The 17,487-nt window shown below is 40.5% G+C and overlaps 1 protein-coding gene across 1 annotated transcript in view; it reads left to right on the top strand.

Moving 5' to 3' along the window:
- LOC115906374 (BMP/retinoic acid-inducible neural-specific protein 3-like) overlaps window positions 1–17,487 on the top strand; it is a 200,976-nt gene that overhangs the window by 103,560 nt on the left and 79,929 nt on the right. The window contains 2 exon segments of the mRNA XM_030953521.1: window positions 5,988–6,178; window positions 15,712–15,902. Of these exon segments, the coding sequence (XP_030809381.1) occupies window positions 5,988–6,178; window positions 15,712–15,902 (382 nt within the window).

Below are 17,487 nucleotides of genomic sequence, written 5' to 3'. Positions count from 1 at the left end.
ATAAAGTTGATGTAGAAATACTTTCCATTTCATCGAGGGCAAATATGTTTAAAAGGAGCTTAATATTTCCTGAATGCTTTTTTTTTCTGATCACCACATGTAGATAATTGAAAATGTTAAGGGACACAGATGAGATGTGTTCTGTACTATCTGCTTCTTTTCCTCCAGGGAGGTTGTTCTGTTTACTTTGCTCATATTGCAGTGTTTTTCTCTGTTGTCATGTCTTTATACAAAAGTAGAGATTTTCAGGAGGCTGCTCAACCACAATGTAACTAATTCCCTTGTTTTTCACCTTGGATAGAAAAATCAACCATAACAAGCACTTAGTAAAGATTTTGGCAGATTGTTCATTGTTTAACTGGTTGTAATAAGCATTGAAAGTTCCATGACCTGTGCTTGTAAGGAGAATTTTTTTTCACTTGCCAATCTATGAATAACACAGTCTTGGATATTACCTGATTTTAGATCTGGGCGAATCCTCTCTTTAAAAGCTAATTGTTTTTTTTTCATAGCAAATATTTTATCTACTTCCTGTTTTGGAGCTGCTAGCAGGTAGAAGCTTAAATATAAAATGAAACTGCCTCCATCTCATCTTGGCCTTATTCAAACCATGGCCTCAGGCATTAGAAATCCTGAGGCTTTTAAAGAAGGTAGGAGGAGAAAAACACCATCTATTCCCCTCAATGAGCTGTTCTGCCAGCAGCAGAATTTGCAGCTGCATGGGAAAACATTGGATTCAGGCTGCCACTGTCATTCCAGCCCCTTCAAAGCTGTCATGTTCTCACCATCCAAGAGTGAAGGTGCCTCATTTAGAAGACATTAAGAGAAAGGAACACAGAAAGAGTTCTTTTGTATTAGAAATTGTATGAAGTTCATTTCCCAAGAGTGTTCTCCACATTATGCCACAATATTATTCAATAGCATTTATGCTCACCAGTAATAATATTGATTTATAAAACACAACAAATTACTTCACATGAGGCCTAACATTGTTAATTTGGCCTGGGCTCTGTTTTGTGAGTGGTTGACCTTAGGTAGTTGGGAAGGATCCATCACACTCACGGTAAATCTCTTTACAGGCTGATTCAGTTACTGCAATGGAGGAGATTACATGCCCATTTCAAATCTCCTCACACTACCATTTTAGAGTACAATGGCATTTTAAAAATTTCCTTTATCTACTTGTTTTATAGAGAGCTTTCCATAGCTCCCCATGCCATAAGATTTAAAATGTATTGAAATGAATACAATGATAGAAGCAAGTGTATAATTAATGTACACATTTGGAAAAAATGCTGTAGCCTGAAATTCAAAAGAGACATTGACAGCCCTAGGATTCCTTTCAGATCCACCTGCAATTTAAGCTTCTTTGAAGAGAAAAACTTGTCCAAAACTTGCGTGATGCTTTACTAACAGGTCTTTCCTGTCAGAACACTAATGGTTTCCTGAGATTAAACATCTCTCTCAATGTCATTAATAAAACAAATAGTGTTGAAATAACAACTGCATTTTAGAGTGTGCTTCTTCTCATCCCACATTGACTCTCTGGCTGGTCATTCTTCATGGGAGCCCCCTGGAGCAGCCAGGGATCAGATTTGGGGCAGCACATGCAAATCCATGGCTCTGATATCTGGGAAGATGGAGAGAATGCTGCCCATGGCCTGGGGCACTACTTATGATAATAACATGATTCCATTATAGCTTCATCCCAGGAGCCAGCCTGACTGATTTCCTCTCTCTTGTGCAAGCCTGGGATCTCTGAGCCATCATCCTTCTCCACAACAGGCTTTGCCTGGAGCACTGGAGAGCTCCATGCAGTGAACCACCCTGGAAATGGATGGGCAGCACATCCACCTGCCATTCTCTCCTTGAGAAAACCATGGGAGCTGCTGGGCTGGGCTCTTACAGAGCAGAGGAAGAGGAAGAGTATGAAAGGGCAAGCTTATCATAGCTGTTTGTTCTCTGTGGAAAGTCAGTTTTCTTGAGCAGCAGCCAGCATTGATGCCGTGTTGTTCCATGGGAAGTTTCTCCTGATGGATGGAACTCAGTGGCTCTGGAAAGCAGAATTTTCTCTGCTCAGAGCAAGAATATTAACTCTGAAATCCTCAGGCTTTTAAAGAAGGTAGGAGGAGAGAAACACCATATATTCTGTCAATCAACTGTTCTGCCAACAACAGAACTTGCAGCGGCATGGGAAAACATTGGATTCAGGCTGTCACTGTCATTCCAGCCCCTTCAAAAGCAGTCATGTTCTCACCATCCAAGGGTGAATGTGCCCTGTTATTCCATGGGAGGTTTCTCCTGATGGATGGAACTCAGTGGCTCTGGAAAGCAGCATTTTCTCTGCTCAGAGTAAGGTTATGAACTCCATCAGACCTGCTGGTCTGCTTTTGGCAATGGGCAGGAGCTTGATTTCCAAAGGGGAATAATGCACACTGGGCACAAAACAAAATGTGTGGGGCTGGAGAGTTTGTGTCAGAGAGACTGCAAGACAAACAGGTGAAGAAAGGGGTGACAAGAGAGGGTTGCAAAGTGAAATTAAGATTCAAACCAGAAATTATATATGGACAGGTATATAGATAGACATATTTATGTGTCATATGAAAAGGAAGATAAGGATATTATTTTACTCAAAGTGACATTGCTAAAAAGAGAAATCAGCTCTAATTTTAGCAGCTGCTAGTGACCCAGAAAGCATTTGTGAAAACCTCCTCACTCAAAGTGCTAGAAATAATGCACCATAACCCCTCACCCTGAACTTCATCCCAGCTTTTACCCTGCTCCTACACTTTCCTCTCATAAACCCAGCTCCTTCTGAAGTCTGAAATATTTCCTCAGCTCTGGAAGCTGCTCATCACTTCTCTCTTGCCCAAATCCAGGTATCTCTGCTCCTGCAGACAGGCAGACACTTTTAGTGTCCTGCATCCCTATTTTATCTTCAGAGATGAAACTTATTCTTGTCTCTCCCAGAGAGTTTAGGACTTCATCTCTCCATATTCCAAAATACTTTATTTAAGAAATACCCCAGCAAAACAGAAAAGATGTTTTCTAAAATCTCTAAAAGCTTCAGCTCTGTCTGGGGCACAATTATAAAACTGTCATCTTTTTAAAAGGGCTCCATCTTCCATATTCTACTCCCCCAGATTGCTCAGCAGTGAATTTCAAAGGATGATTACTTGCTGCGCTAATAAATGTCCCCATTGATATGTTCTAAACCAAAAGAAAAAAAAACCTAAAGACAAAACTTTTATAAGAGCATTTGCCTACTTCCTCTCTAAACCTACAGGAAAAAAACCCAAAAAACCAAAAAAAAACAACATTCTGTAGCAAAAAACTGTGGAAGGAACTCAAATTTGTTTAAGCCAAGCAAGTTTCTCTCAGTGTCAGACTAATACAGTCCCTGGATTCAGGAAATAAATGATTTGTAGTAGGTCAGGGCAACCCCAACTTGGAAATTCTTCTGAATTTGTCATGGATGTGGCTATTGATTCCAGTTTAACTCTTCCAAGAAAGGATTTGCTGCTTGTGGAGAAGGGCTGTGAGACATAATTTCTGAGCCCACTGTTGACAGAGAGACACAAAGGATGGCAGTGGGCTCAGCCCAAGGTTAAGAGAGGATTCAGACAAGAGCTGTAATTACTTGCACAGAATGTATCTAATATTTAGAAAATTTTTCAGTTGCCCAGCATGCATTAAGAGCTCTAAAAATTGGACACTGGAACTGGCAATGTTCAAACTGAAAATAGAATGCACCCTCTGTAGCTGAATGCTTCAACAGATTGCAGAGGATTTCTGAGAAATCCTCAGAATTTAAGTCAAGATGAGATGTTTTTTTGTGGGACAATTTCTTCCCAGTCCCAAAGGTATGACAGCAAGAGGCATTTGGTGAGGTTCACTAAAAAAAGGGACAGGTTGAGGGGATTAGGGTGATCTTCTCTGTCCTTAAATACTCACAATGAAAATCAGATCAAGGGTGGCAGCAAACTGTCTTTTATAAGAATTGTATCTTTTCTGTTTATATTATGTTTGAACCTCAGCTCATATAGAGAGCTTAGAACAAAAGGCTTCCTCAAGGCATAAAATAAATATTTTACAACATAAAACTTGTAGTATTTTCTTGATGTCAAAGCAAGTCTGTTTTGGAGCTACAGTTAACCAATATTTTCTCACATATTCGAATGAAAAATATGACCAGAAAGCAGAGAATTTAAACAACAGAAAAACATGGAAGATTTTTTGGAAATTGATTTATTTTTTGGTGGTTTGGTTTGTTTTTCAGTTGAAAATTACATTTACAGTGCAGGGTAATTCACTGTTTTTAGTGTCTGCATGAAGGTGATCAATATACACAATGAGGATTTTTTCACTTTACAGGCAAAAAATATTTGTGTGCAATTTTTTTCATTTCTCTCTACTCACATACAGTAGTTCCATAAAAGCTGCAAATAGAAGTTACAGGTTTTCTAGTTTCTTAAAAGGAAAGGAAAGTACCTGAAAACTAAGATGGAAAATCCCCTATCAGAAAGCAATTCTCAAATACCAATTTAGCCCACTGGTGATGTGTAGAGTCTTTAAGAACTATGGGGTCTTGTTTAATCTCATGCCCTTGACTGGTAAATCACATTAAATTTCAGTTATGTCACAGAAATCTCTCCCTACCATCATTCTTCACATTTGTTTTTGATTAAAAAATGGCATCTGCCAGAATGTGTTGAGAGGAAAGGCAGTTTGGATCCAGGAGAGAAAGAAGAAGGTGCTGGAAAGCAGAAGGGCTACACAAAAATGCATTTATCTGGGTTCTGCTGCTAACTGTGGATTTAAAAATATTTAAAAATCCCAGTGTTGAGTATGTATTACAGCTCAGGACATTCAGCTGTGGGCAGCCCTTGGTTTCTGGCTTCCCTCAAATATATATATTTTTTTTTGCTGCATCTTTGATTCCTGCTTCTGTGTTAATTTTGTACCTGGGTGTTTCTCTCTATTTACCTGGGATCTTCAGCAGGATCTTGCAAGGTCACTAAGCCCTCTGCTTTTCCACAATCCTGTCTTAAGAGGAATCCTAATTGATGTGACTGTGCAAAAGACTCAACAAAGTGGTGGCTGAGTCCTCAGGTGCCTTGCACTTAATTCCCAGAGCCTGCAACCAAAACTGCTATTCCTGTATCTGGGAGAAGCCAAGTTACTGCCAAGGCTGCCTGTCCTGTCTAGATTTGAGGACAATGAGTCCTTCTTACTAATAGCTCTATCTGGTATCTTAATTGGCAAGTAAATTAATAAAAGATGTGTTTATTGCTGTGCAATGAGCTTGTTTGTTTTCCCTGCTGTCATTGATTTACTTTGGAGGGGGGAAGGAGGCAAGTCTTTGAATTCACTTGTATCCCTCTTGCAATTGAAACATCATCACTTTTTAGGAATCAGTCTTTCTTTCTGTATATTTTCTCGAAATTGAGGCCAGAAGTATAGAAAACTGGAATTATGACAGAAAGGTCAAATGTGGTGTGACAGTGTTTCTTTAGGTTATCCAATTTATGTACCTAAGTGACTTAACATCAAAAGGCAAAGAAGATGGGCTCTTTCTTGTTATGATTTAAAAATTTACCTTGTTCTAACAAAAATACTTGTTGCATCAGGTCCACAATTGGGGAAATCATTGCTGTAATTTCAGTTTCTACCAAATTTGGTTGTTTTAGAGCTATATTCACATCAGAGGCCACACAAAACCAACGGGAGCAGCAGCGACCTAAGTGGCTTCGTTTTTATTTATTTCTTTCCCAACAATTATTTTATTATGGAGTACTTTCCCCACTTCTAATAAATAACCCTCGTTGCTTGTCCTGTCTATAACACATGACAGAGTATCTCTGTCAAGGCCCGTTGTAATTCCCAGCGAGTAGCCCCCAGCTACCCGGCAGAGCAGAGTCGTTTGCAAATGAAGGACATTTGTCTGAATGACACATTTCTGAATGAGAACTGCTTTGTTTTTGCAGAGAGTTTGGCCGCTGGAAAGTAAACAATCTTGCTGTGGAAAGAAGAAATTTCCTTGGCTCCCCACTGCCACTGGCCCCCGAGTTCTTCCGTAACATAAGGCTGCTGGGACGGCGCCCGACCCTTCAGCAGATCACAGAAAACCTGATCAAGAAATATGGGACACATTTCCTGCTCTCAGCTACCCTGGGAGGTAGGGTTAATTTCTTGGGAATGTTGGGGGCGAGCTTGGTGGGAGTAGACTAAAAGTGCTGGTCACATCTGTTCCTCCTCCAAGCCTCCAGGATGGGCAATGCTCGCTGTGGAAGCAGATTTTGCCCGCTCTTGGGACTTCTCTTTATTGGTGCTGGGTGTAGAATTTTGTGCAGAAAAAGAGAAGAAATCCAGTTGCTAAGATGGACATACCTTACTTGAGCTCCATTTAGCCCCATGTCTTTTGGGGGTCTTTCTCTACACTGAGGTAATTAAGGAGAGTGACTTTTTTTCTTCTGTAAGTGGTCCTTGTAACAATTAACATAATAACAGCTTACAGAAATAGCTGGATCCATTGCAGTCCTGCAGAAATGGAGCCAGAAAACCAGTAGAAAGTATTTCCAACAAATCTTTTAATTTATGAGACTTTTAAACTACTTTGTCCGTTGGAAAATCCCTATATTGTCACTCTGCCCTTTTTAGAATTAGTCTTCGCTTAACCAGTGGGACTGCATTTTCAAAATGGGATGATGAGGCTTTGCCATGTCATTCCCATTAACTTAATGGAATCTGCATCTTTCAGTCCCCCCAGACTAATCTGGAAAGGGTAGCCCCATGGATAATTGGGATCCAGTCACCAGATGGATTGAAGAAATCCAGTGAAGAGGCCTAATGTTCAAAGGAGAGCATAAATTGTTCCGAATGAAAGATAATTACTACCTGTGATTACCCATCCAGGCATTACACAATGAACTGACATTTTAGAAATGCAGCTCTATCCCATCGTGGGTGATAATATTAAAGATAATTCTGGTGATTGAGTGTCCTCCCAGCAGGACAGGCTTGTCGAAATCCTTTATTCACCTGAGGAATGGTTCTTTTTAATACATTTCATAACTGAATCCTAGCCATTTGTAAAGGAAATGAGGGCCCTCCTAGTCTCTCTTGGCTGATAGCTGAGATCTGTAACAACCCAAATGGCTCACAGAGGCTTCCTTTTGAAGGAGACCATCCTAGAAACAAGAAGAATTCGTCTTGCTTTAGTTATTTTAAAAAATTAAGAGCTAATTTCTATCATTATTTTGGGAACTAGTACCTCTACAGCATTAGCACTAGAATTTGGAGAACAATTTTTGTGTGTTGAGCAGTAATTGGTAACAAAAATCCCTGAATTTCTTTTAATTACTTTGAATATTTTTCCGTGCAAATATGCACATTTTATAAATTACTGATTTCTTGAGTATAGAACACATGGCACATTTGAATAGGAAAACTAAATGCAGAAGAGAAAGAAAATGTTCCTTAAAATAAAAAGCATAAGAACTAAAGGTTTGGCTGCAGCATGCATCCCACTTCAAGGATTATCCAATGACAAAAATTATTTTTCAGTATTGCTACCTATCTGCTAATTATTAACTAATGCACATAGCAGTAGCTCCTCAGCCATGTGATGAAATTCATTGTCAAGGTGAAGCTGGATCTAGCAGCTCTAGGAAAACAGTCTGACATGACCACAGCTGATCTTTACATTCAAAGCAGCAGCATCACACTGATCACCACAGAGCCACTGAGCTGACAACCTTCAGGAAGTCTAGACCTAAGGAAAACTAAAACTTAATGGTATTTCCTTTGAGGACACACGAAAATTTTAACTTAGACCTTCAGTATTCTCCCCAAAGTCTCAGGATTTGCTGCAGGGGAGCTGAGGTAGGGCACCATTTTCTCACCTCAGAAAGGCTCTAAAATGCAGTAGCTGCCCCAGCCTGGCCCAGATTTCCACTCAGAGGGAGCCAGTGTTGGCTTCTGGGCTCTGTCACTGTTTAATGAAGTCAAAGGGAGTTTTCATATTAACTTGGGGTTTGATTTAGGTCCCTAGTCTCAATTTTTAGGCATGATTTGAGGCACACCTGCTGCCTTCCATTATCACTGGATGGGTGCTGAATACTTTGAAAAATTGGTTCAATTACAATAATTACAGGGAATTAGTAATTTCTAAGAAAGCTTTCATGAGGTAGCTAATAAACCCATACTTTCCTGGATGTGTTAGTTCTCATTTTCAGCCTGGATTGAATGGGGATTCCCACAGATGCTGGGCCACATTTGATTAACACATAATTAGATTTTTTTTTTATTATTTTAATAATGTATTAGTACTTTCCCTTTAATTACAAGTTGTTTTATTGTGAAAGCTTGTCACTTATGTAGCTTGTTAAAAGCAGAAGACCAAACGGAGTGTGCACAGTACTTTTATTTAATGAATCCCCAATCATCTGTATTCACGGACAGAAAGGAAAACTTGGCAAATGAACGAGGCTGTGATAAGATTTGTGTGCCTCTGTGACCATTTGGTTTCCATAAAGATCCCTTTTTGAGCATAAAGGGAACTCTTGCACATGGTTGTTTGTGAAACATTCCCTAGTCTTTATTCACAAACACAGAAATACACTCCTCAAGGGCATCCAGAAATGAGAACCAAGGGAAAAAAGTTCTATATTTCTTGCTGCCACCAGATAATGTGGAAAGTGACATTTCTCACTGCTTTTATTTCTTATGGAAATTTTATCTCCTTGTGCCATAAGCCCAAAGTCCATAACGAGCTGCATGATAGAAGGACCTTGTGTGACCCAGTGGACTGAGCACTCAGTATGACTTTCCCTCCTTTTAGCATTTATACTTTTCTTTTATGCTTTTTTGTTTTGCTTTTATACTTTCCTCTTCTGCCTGTCCACAGCATCACGCAATGATAGTGCAGTTTGCTGGAGCTACACTTTAAAGGGTTGCAAAAAACCAGATGTGAGCTTCTGAGCTGTAGGATGTTGGGAAGCTGTGGGATGGATATAGGAGGACAAAACTGAATCCCTCCCTCTTTAAAGACATTCCCTTTAATGCCGTTCCTGCAGAAAAGGCCATTTAGCAAAGCAATAGAGTTGGTGATGAGGATAATTAGCGCACCACAATGATTGGCTCTTATTCCAATCATTTGGGTGAAGTGAGGCTGATTTGGGTGCTTTGCAAGATGAAGACAGCAGGTTTTGCAAGGAAGAAAGAGCTCCTTGCACCTGGAAACTGCTCTGAATAAACCAATTTTTAGGACAATCCCAAAGCTTCTTGTGAAACCAGAACCTCGTTAGGCAACTGCCTAAGTGGTCACCTGAAACGTTCCAGGTCAATTTATTTTTACTGCTATTGTCAGTCATCTTTGCTCAAGGTGTTCATTACCAGACCATCAATCCATTCAGCTCTCCGGGTCAGGAAATAGCCCTTGATGTTGTTAAGGCTTGGTGAATCGGAAGGAAAAGAGGTAATTTTGTCTTTAAAACAGACAGTCTTAACGGGAGTGGGCAGATAAGCTCGACCCCAACCTCTCTGCTCTGATTACAGCCCTGCGAGAGTGATGGTTACACCTTTAGTTTTCTTTACTTTTCTCTGCCCCTCATTAATATTCCCCCGGAGCTGCGAATTATTCTGCCTGCAGAGACGGGGGAAATTGTCAGGTGGTGTAAAACAGTGAATCTCAATGGGTTCCGAAGGATTTATTAGCACTTGCACTAACTGCTGATGCGACCTTTGCTTTCCATAGCACTCTCTCAAGGTAAAGTACAAACTATTGGCAAATAAGGGAAGAAGGGCACAGCCTCAAATGACTGATGTGAGAAAGAAACTTGAAAATTTTGCATCTGATTTGCATACACCAGTCACACCCCCCCGTCTGGGTATGTAAATTCCCCAGAATTTAAGATTATGGAAGCTAAGGGGAGGGAAAAAAAAAAGCACAAAACACATTAACTTTCTTTCCTCTCCCGTTTACTTAATGAAGAAAAAATTTAAATCCTTAAACAGATGGTCTGTATAGAATTAACGTGCACTGTTATTCACTTGAACCATGGAAATGATACCACATCTGGCCTGACATTAATTTATATCGTTTCTGAGCCTGTGCATTTCCATCAGCATCTGCTTTAGTTTGGGAAAATGACCTGATAAAACCCTAGTGGTACCTTTGGAGATCCAGACAGGAATAGATTTTCCACTAGCTGGTAGTAGCTGGTGTATTTATTTAGGTGTAGTTATTTAGGTCTTTTATTTAATCAGGTGTTTTATTTATTATTATTTTTATATTTATTTTGTATATAATATAATATATATTATATATTATTATATTATATTATTATATTACTATTTTATATATTTTATATTATAATAATATATAGTTTAAATATTATTATTGTTTTATTTATTATTTAGTTATTATTTTATTTATTGAGGTGTTTTATTTAATCAGAAGCCTTTGAGGAGTTCATAGGCCAAAGACCTTTAGTCTTGTGTAAGATACATTTCTGTGCATGAAGAGAGGGCTCTGAGTAGGCATCTGTGGGTTATGCTCATCTGTAGGTACCTTAGAGTGCTGTCTTTTTATTCCTGTTTCTTCTCTTTCTGACATGAAGTGATGGGAACTGCTTGGCTCACTGCCTTTTCCTACCACTTCCCAGCCTGCAGATGAAAATATGAAACATCAAGGCCTATAATCCCTTTATTATTCTAAAGATGTGGGTACAGGCAAACAGTCTCTCAACAACTAAGGGAGAAAATGGCACTAAGCATTTAAATCATATGAATATGTATTGTTGTGTATTAAAAAAATATACTGACTCCTTCAATAGGTGGTTATATTTAGTTACAGTCGTTACAGCATTATTCCAATTCCACCATGTTGATGGAGATTTACATTTTAAATTTAAATAATTAATAATTTAAATAATTCCAGAATATAAATATTTAAATAATTCCTGAATATGTTTTTAAGACAAAAGCAAAATGAATTTCTAATTTCTGAATGCCACTTACCAACTGTTATTCAGGAGTGTTACATCTAAATGGCCACAGACAAGTTGTATATCTGGGTAAATTTCTATATACTTATTTTATTTTATTTTATTTTACTTTACTTTATTTTATTTTATTTTATTTTAACAGCATGTGTCGTTGGGACCTAGTAGAATATATATATATATATATATATATATATATATATATATATATATATATATACACACACATATATATATATATATAATGGACAATATGTTCCTATAAACTTAGCAAGAATTAAAAATTGAAGGTAAGTTATAAGTTTGCATATTCCAGGGCTGGTGGGGACAGGACTGGCCACTGTGGCAAGATCAGTGAAGAACGTGAGCATCAGTCCCCTGCCCCTGCAGTGACAATCTGTCAGGGACACCCCCACATGGCAATAAAACATCCCTGTAGTGACTGAGAACTTCTTGAACCATCCAGCTGGGATATGTGGAATTGTTTTGTGAGCATAACTGAGTGTTTTCATGCTACTTCCTTTAAACCTGAGAAAGTGAAGTTTAGCGTCTCTTGAATTTTGGGAAGGAGAGCAAACGCTGCTTTCAGAGCTTGTGAAAAGCACAGCTGGGAGGGTTTGATGCTGAATAATCATGTTTTATGAATGTTCACTGTCATTACTCCTTTTCAACTCTTAAAATTCATAACCTTGTTTTCTAAATCACACTTGTTTTTAGCTGATGCTTGGATGTCTTGGCCTGTTTTATGGTGGCAGACAGGAACCAGTGAAAAACAAGATTGCTCCATGTTTTCAATGTGACACAAGAATCTCTTTTGGCATGGGTTTAATTTTCTCCCATTCTCCCAAATGAACTAACAACTCAAATTGTCATCCCTAAATCTAAGTTAGCAGTGTTACTTCCCAAGCCCTGGAGTTCTGGGCTCTGAAGGGAGCCCTTTCACAGCTCTGCAGGGACAGGGGTGTCTAAGCACCAATGTAGGGGGGAATCCACTTTTTCTAATGAGAGCTCAATCAGCTCTGACAGATGAAAAACTCCATGAAAAGTCTTTTGGGCAGCAAATATTCTTGATCTGCCCCTGATGGCACCTGCTGGTAGCACAGTGGCTGGGAACGCCAGTGATGAGCCAGGATGTGTGATATAGACATCTCTTGTGTGAGATGCCATGAAAGCATTCAAAGTAATTTCAGTCTGGTTACAGAGAATGAAAACCCAAATATATCTGTCAGGGTGTGGGGATGATGCCTTGAGAAGGCTGACCTAGAACAGAGGCTGGACAGAGTTAAAGAATAAAGCAGGGATTTATTAAAAGGCCTCCACAGATCCATCTTGGGCAGCACAAGAGCCCAGCCAGGGCTGCACCCAAGATGAACCAAAATGGCCCCAAAATACACAACTGGTCATGGGGTCTGACACTTTTATAAGTTCTGCTCCATTTGCATATTGGAGTTTATTGTCCAATTCTAGCTTTAGCCCATGCAGTCCCACCCTTCTTGTTTTTCTCTCTCCAGCCCTCGTTGTTTGTGCTCTTGGGCCTGAGATTTGGATCATTTGTCCTTGGTCCCCAGCTGGAGCAGGAATTGTTTTGTCTCCCTGCTCTGTGCAGAGAGCTCACCATCCCCTCATGTGAAGCTCAGAACTACACACTAAAGCAGCACAGAATCTGAAAAATATAAAAACTAAAACTTGAGACATCAGGGATAGAGCCTGCAGGGCTGGGGTGCCAGGGGATCCTGCCAGAGCACACCCAGCAGCCACTGCCATAGAAAGTGTAGGGGCAAGCAGGACGACGTGAATAGGATGATGTGATAACTCTGACATGGTCCAAACATTCCTTTCCTGAGATGTTCTAATCAAAGTAAAACATCACAACACACAACCCTGTTATTTTTCAAGGCTTGTATGTTTGTTTTTGAAATGGGAGTTTTTGTTGCAGTTTTGCTCTCTGCTCCTAGAGAGCAGGGTACGGGAAAATGCCTGAGATTTTTTTTAATGGGAACAAAACTCAACAAGCTGTTTTAATAATAAAACTTAGCAGAATTCTGTTGAAGTATAAGGAGCCTCACAATCTCTATTGAAGACGAATACAGATCAGTCAAAAGTGCTTACATGAGAACAAGATGTGGTGGGTGATCTGTGGGCTAGAGAAGGTTTCCTACAGTGACAGGCTGGGAGAGCTGGTGCTGTTCAGCCTGGAGAAGAGAAGGCTCCAGGGAGACCTTACTGGGACATGTCAGGAATTAAGAGGTCTTATAAAATGAAAAAGAGTGTCCAAGGCCAGGTTGGACAGGGCATGGAGCAACCTGGGCTAGTGGAAGGTCTGCCCATGGCATGGATAGAACTGGATGATATTTAATAGTTCCTTTCTATCCAAACCAGTCTATGAATCTATGATTCTGTCATAATGAAATACAAAGAACCTCAACTTTTTTTTTTTAATGTTTTCCAGAGATTTTCTGCAGCTTTAAGTCCTTGTTTTCTTTGCCCTTACAATTCATTATATTTTCAGTGGAAAAGTGGTTGACCTCGCAAAAGCCAATTTAATCTAAACAAACTACCTCAGACTTCTGGAAAAGGGGAAAACACAATGAGAAAGCTCCTAAGAAAATTTTGCACCCAATCTGTGCAGCCTGAACTGGTTGCTGGCACAATATTCACCCTCTGAGTTCTGCTGTTGTCTTCTCTCATACCACAGAACCATGGCATGGTCTGGGCTGGAAGGCATCCTTGGACTGGGTTGCTCCAAGCCCCATCCATCCTGGCCTTGGACACTTCCAGGGATCCAGGGGCAGCCACAGCTTCTCTGGGCACCCTGTGCCAGGGCCTCCCCATCCTTTTAGGGAGCAATTCCTTCCTAAAATCAGTTCTAAACCCTGTCTTTGCAGCTCCACAAACAGCTGCACAAAGCCCATGACCCCTGGCTCAAACCTCAGCCCACTCCATTGCTTTTGATCCCAGAAACAACTTTTGTTGTGGCTGGAGTCACATGGCAGGTTGTGACAAGCCAGGTTTTATTGCATGGGTTTTATTGCATATTGCATGCCAGCAAAGCTGGAACCCAGAGCAGGTTCTGATGGCAGATTTCTCTCAGGGGACAGGTCATTAGAGTTTGCTGTGCTTTCCCAGTTCCCTCCTCACGGCAGTTGTGAACCTTTGTCCACATATTACAGCAGAAAGATTAAATAATTGGGTGGGGAAATCCTGGTACTTAAGGAGGCTGTGCTAATTTCTGGTTCTTTGGAGCTTCAGGCAATTAATCCCTGCATTGATGACTTCATGCACAAAATAATGACCCATTAGGAAACTGTAGGAGGAGAAGCATAAATGTAGTGGTGGAAACTGAGGTAAGCTCCAGCTGGAACAGCCACCTGTCCCTCCCAGGACAAAAGGAATATTCTGGACAAGCCCTGCAAGTCTAATTAGATAAAAAGCTCCTGTATAATGCAAGTTTTGCCTGTGTAAGGTCTGAAGGGCTTGTCTGTCCTCTGAATTTCTGAGAGACTGGGAAACACATAGTGTGCATTGGGGAGCAGGGACTGTGCTTGTGTTAACCAAAGGCAAATTTTGTGAGTCAGAATTGGCCAGCAGAGGTGATCTCCTGCACAGGGGCACACGTTCCTCACTTAGCATTGCTCACCACCAAGATTAGCTCCCTTTGAAGATGATGTCATGTTTTCATCCGAGATTTTTATCCTACAGCTATTACTTTTTGGCACATAATCCCATCTGAAGTTGGCATCCTCTGCACGGGCACGGTGCCACTGCAGCAGATGGGTGAGCAGTGAAAGTAGCACAAGTGGCAAGTCAGACCTCAGCAGGGTAACTTCCTTTCCAGGAACTAGGAAAAGGCACTCAGTGGAGTTGTTCAGCACCTAAAATCCAGGTATAATGACGTTATTAATCAATTGTTGAGCTAAATGCTGAAGGATGCAGGTTACCAAACACATGCTCAGAGAGTGAGGAAATTTACTTCTGTCCAATTTATTTTGGACATAAATTGCACAGAAGAAAGTACTGGGTCCAGAAATTACTTTTCCAGTTTGTTTTGTGAGGTAAAGAGTTTTGCCTAAACACTTTTCTAAATGAATCAATTCTTGCTTAACCTGAAACATACAAAAATATATCCATGAACTAGATGATAAACATGGAAAATTTGACAGTATCAGTAGGTGTGTTCTGAAAATGTTCCTAAGAACTCAGTTAAGCAAGTCAGATTTTTGGGTTTCAATAATCTTACAGAAATTAAAATTTCTGAATTCAACAGTATTTATCCACGTCTCTACAAAGAGATAGGAAGTGAGAAATCCACAACACAAGATGCCGGAGCTTCTATTTTCTTTTGGAAGAACACCAACTTTCTGAAACCTCCACATTTTTCAGTTACAAAAACTTGGTTCAAAGCAACTGTTCTATCAGATTTCAGGCACTGCTGAATTGATTAGAAAGCACATGGTTGCTCATAACAAGGTGTAACAAGGTGCCTTTCTTCTAAAATCGGCTATGAGAGAAGGAAACAAGCAAGCATCTCAAGTATTACACTGGTTTCATTTTCTTTTATGCCAAGACAGAACACTACAGAATGACTGCACTAAGTGACCTTGGAAATAAACATATTTAGTATGTTCTTCAAGTTGAATGTTTACAAAATCTCCCTGTACTGTTGCACGTTGCTGATGCCTGCTGGGGCTTCTCTCTCCCTGCCCAGGAGAGGAGTCGCTCACAATTTTTGTGGACAAACGGAAGCTGAGCAAGAGGTCAGAAGGGAGTGACGCCAGTGCCAACAGCTCTGTGGTGACCCTGGAGACCCTGCACCAGCTGGCAGCCTCCTACTTCATCGACAGGGACAGCACCCTGCGCCGGCTGCACCACATCCAGATCGCCTCCACCGCCATCAAGGTAGGGACAGTGGCGCCCTGATGGTTTCTGAAAAATAAATCCTCTCTGCACAGGGTTTTCTCCTGGGAAGCTGAGAGGCCTCAGAAAAGAATGAAAACAGTATTATCTGATTGCTTGGGAATGTTGTCTGGAGGCTGTTTATCAACAGGTGCATCTTTGATTGGTTCCATGTGAATTGTTTTTAATTAATGACCAATCACAGCCAGCTGTGTTGGACTCTGAGGAGTCAGTCACGAGCTTTCATTATCATTCTTGTTTAACCTTCTGATGTAGCCTTCCTCTTTCTTCAGTATAGTTTTAGTATATAATTTCTTTTAATATAATATAATATAATAATAAATCAGCCTTCTGAGAATATGGAGTCAAATTCCCATCTCTCACCTCATCCTGGGGACCCTCACAAACACCACCACAGGACAGCTCCAGGGCACACCTCCAGGGGAGATCCCAGCTTCACCAGCTCCTCAGGAAGTGTGGTTTGAATGGTAATTGTTAGCAAAATAACCAGTTTTATTCTCTTTTTTGCCCAAATCAAAGTGTTCGATTTATAAGGGAGGTGCTAGCATGAAAGAGGGTCTAAAGATGTGCTAAAGATATTAGTGATGAATAATTGGTACAGAAGTATTTATAGAAGTGTTTGGGACAACCTCATGAACATGTGTGATCAGTAACTCCATTTACAGGCAGATTTATATTTCTCATACATCTTTCTTTTTATTATTTTATTTATTTATTTATTTATTTTAGATATAGTTCTTGTACTCCTGTGCTTGAATTCCTTTTCCTTTAAAATGCCCTTTGGAACAGCTTGGAGCTCTTGGCCCTAGAGTTTTATGGAGATGTATCATTTTCTGTTAGGAAGGAGTTTTAGCACAGTTTGTCAGTCAAAGCACCCTCTGTGCTGACTGCTGCAGGTCACTCCTAGCACTGGAGGATGTTTGCCCAAGATCAGTGTCCCAGGTAGGACATAAAGCAACAACCATCCTCCTGAGGAGATCTCTAGTCTTGTTACTCATTTGAAATATCCTCTCCCAGTTTATTTCTAGCTTTGAAGGGCAAACTAAATTGTAACTTGCAGTTGAATGTGCGGTAATTATGAAGCTCTTGATGTAAGATGTGATTTAGGATCCTTTCTGCTCATTAGATCCTTCCACTGGTAACCAAGATCTTCATTAAAGACACCTGAAACCAGATGCAATTCCCAACTGCCTTAGCTGTTACTCAAGCAAATATAAATTTACTTCCTTGGAAGTGCCTTTACTGGGAGAAGGACACAACCAGAATTTGTGGCTCCAGGGCGCATGTTCAGTTTGGCTCCTGGTCTCTGGAGGATATTCCCAAAGTCCCATCCATCCTGGAATGGTGCCATGGCAGCTCAGCTCAGCTCAGCCCAGCTCAGGGCTGGTCATCTGCTGGTGCCAGAGTTGAGCTGAGAGTGCAGCAGAACAAACCCAGGTTTGGTTGAGGCTGCCCATCTCATCACCTGGTCTTGGAGGAAGGACTGGATTGGGAGCTTGTGGCAAGGTGGGATTGGAGTCTTCTCCCAGGCAGCTGCTGATGGACAAGGGGAAATGGCCTCAGGTTG

This window comes from Camarhynchus parvulus, chromosome 8 (genome assembly GCF_901933205.1).
Source record: "Camarhynchus parvulus chromosome 8, STF_HiC, whole genome shotgun sequence".
NCBI lineage: Eukaryota > Metazoa > Chordata > Aves > Passeriformes > Thraupidae > Camarhynchus > Camarhynchus parvulus.
The sequence above is the reverse complement of the archived record's forward strand: the minus strand, read 5'-3'. Positions and strand labels throughout refer to the sequence as shown.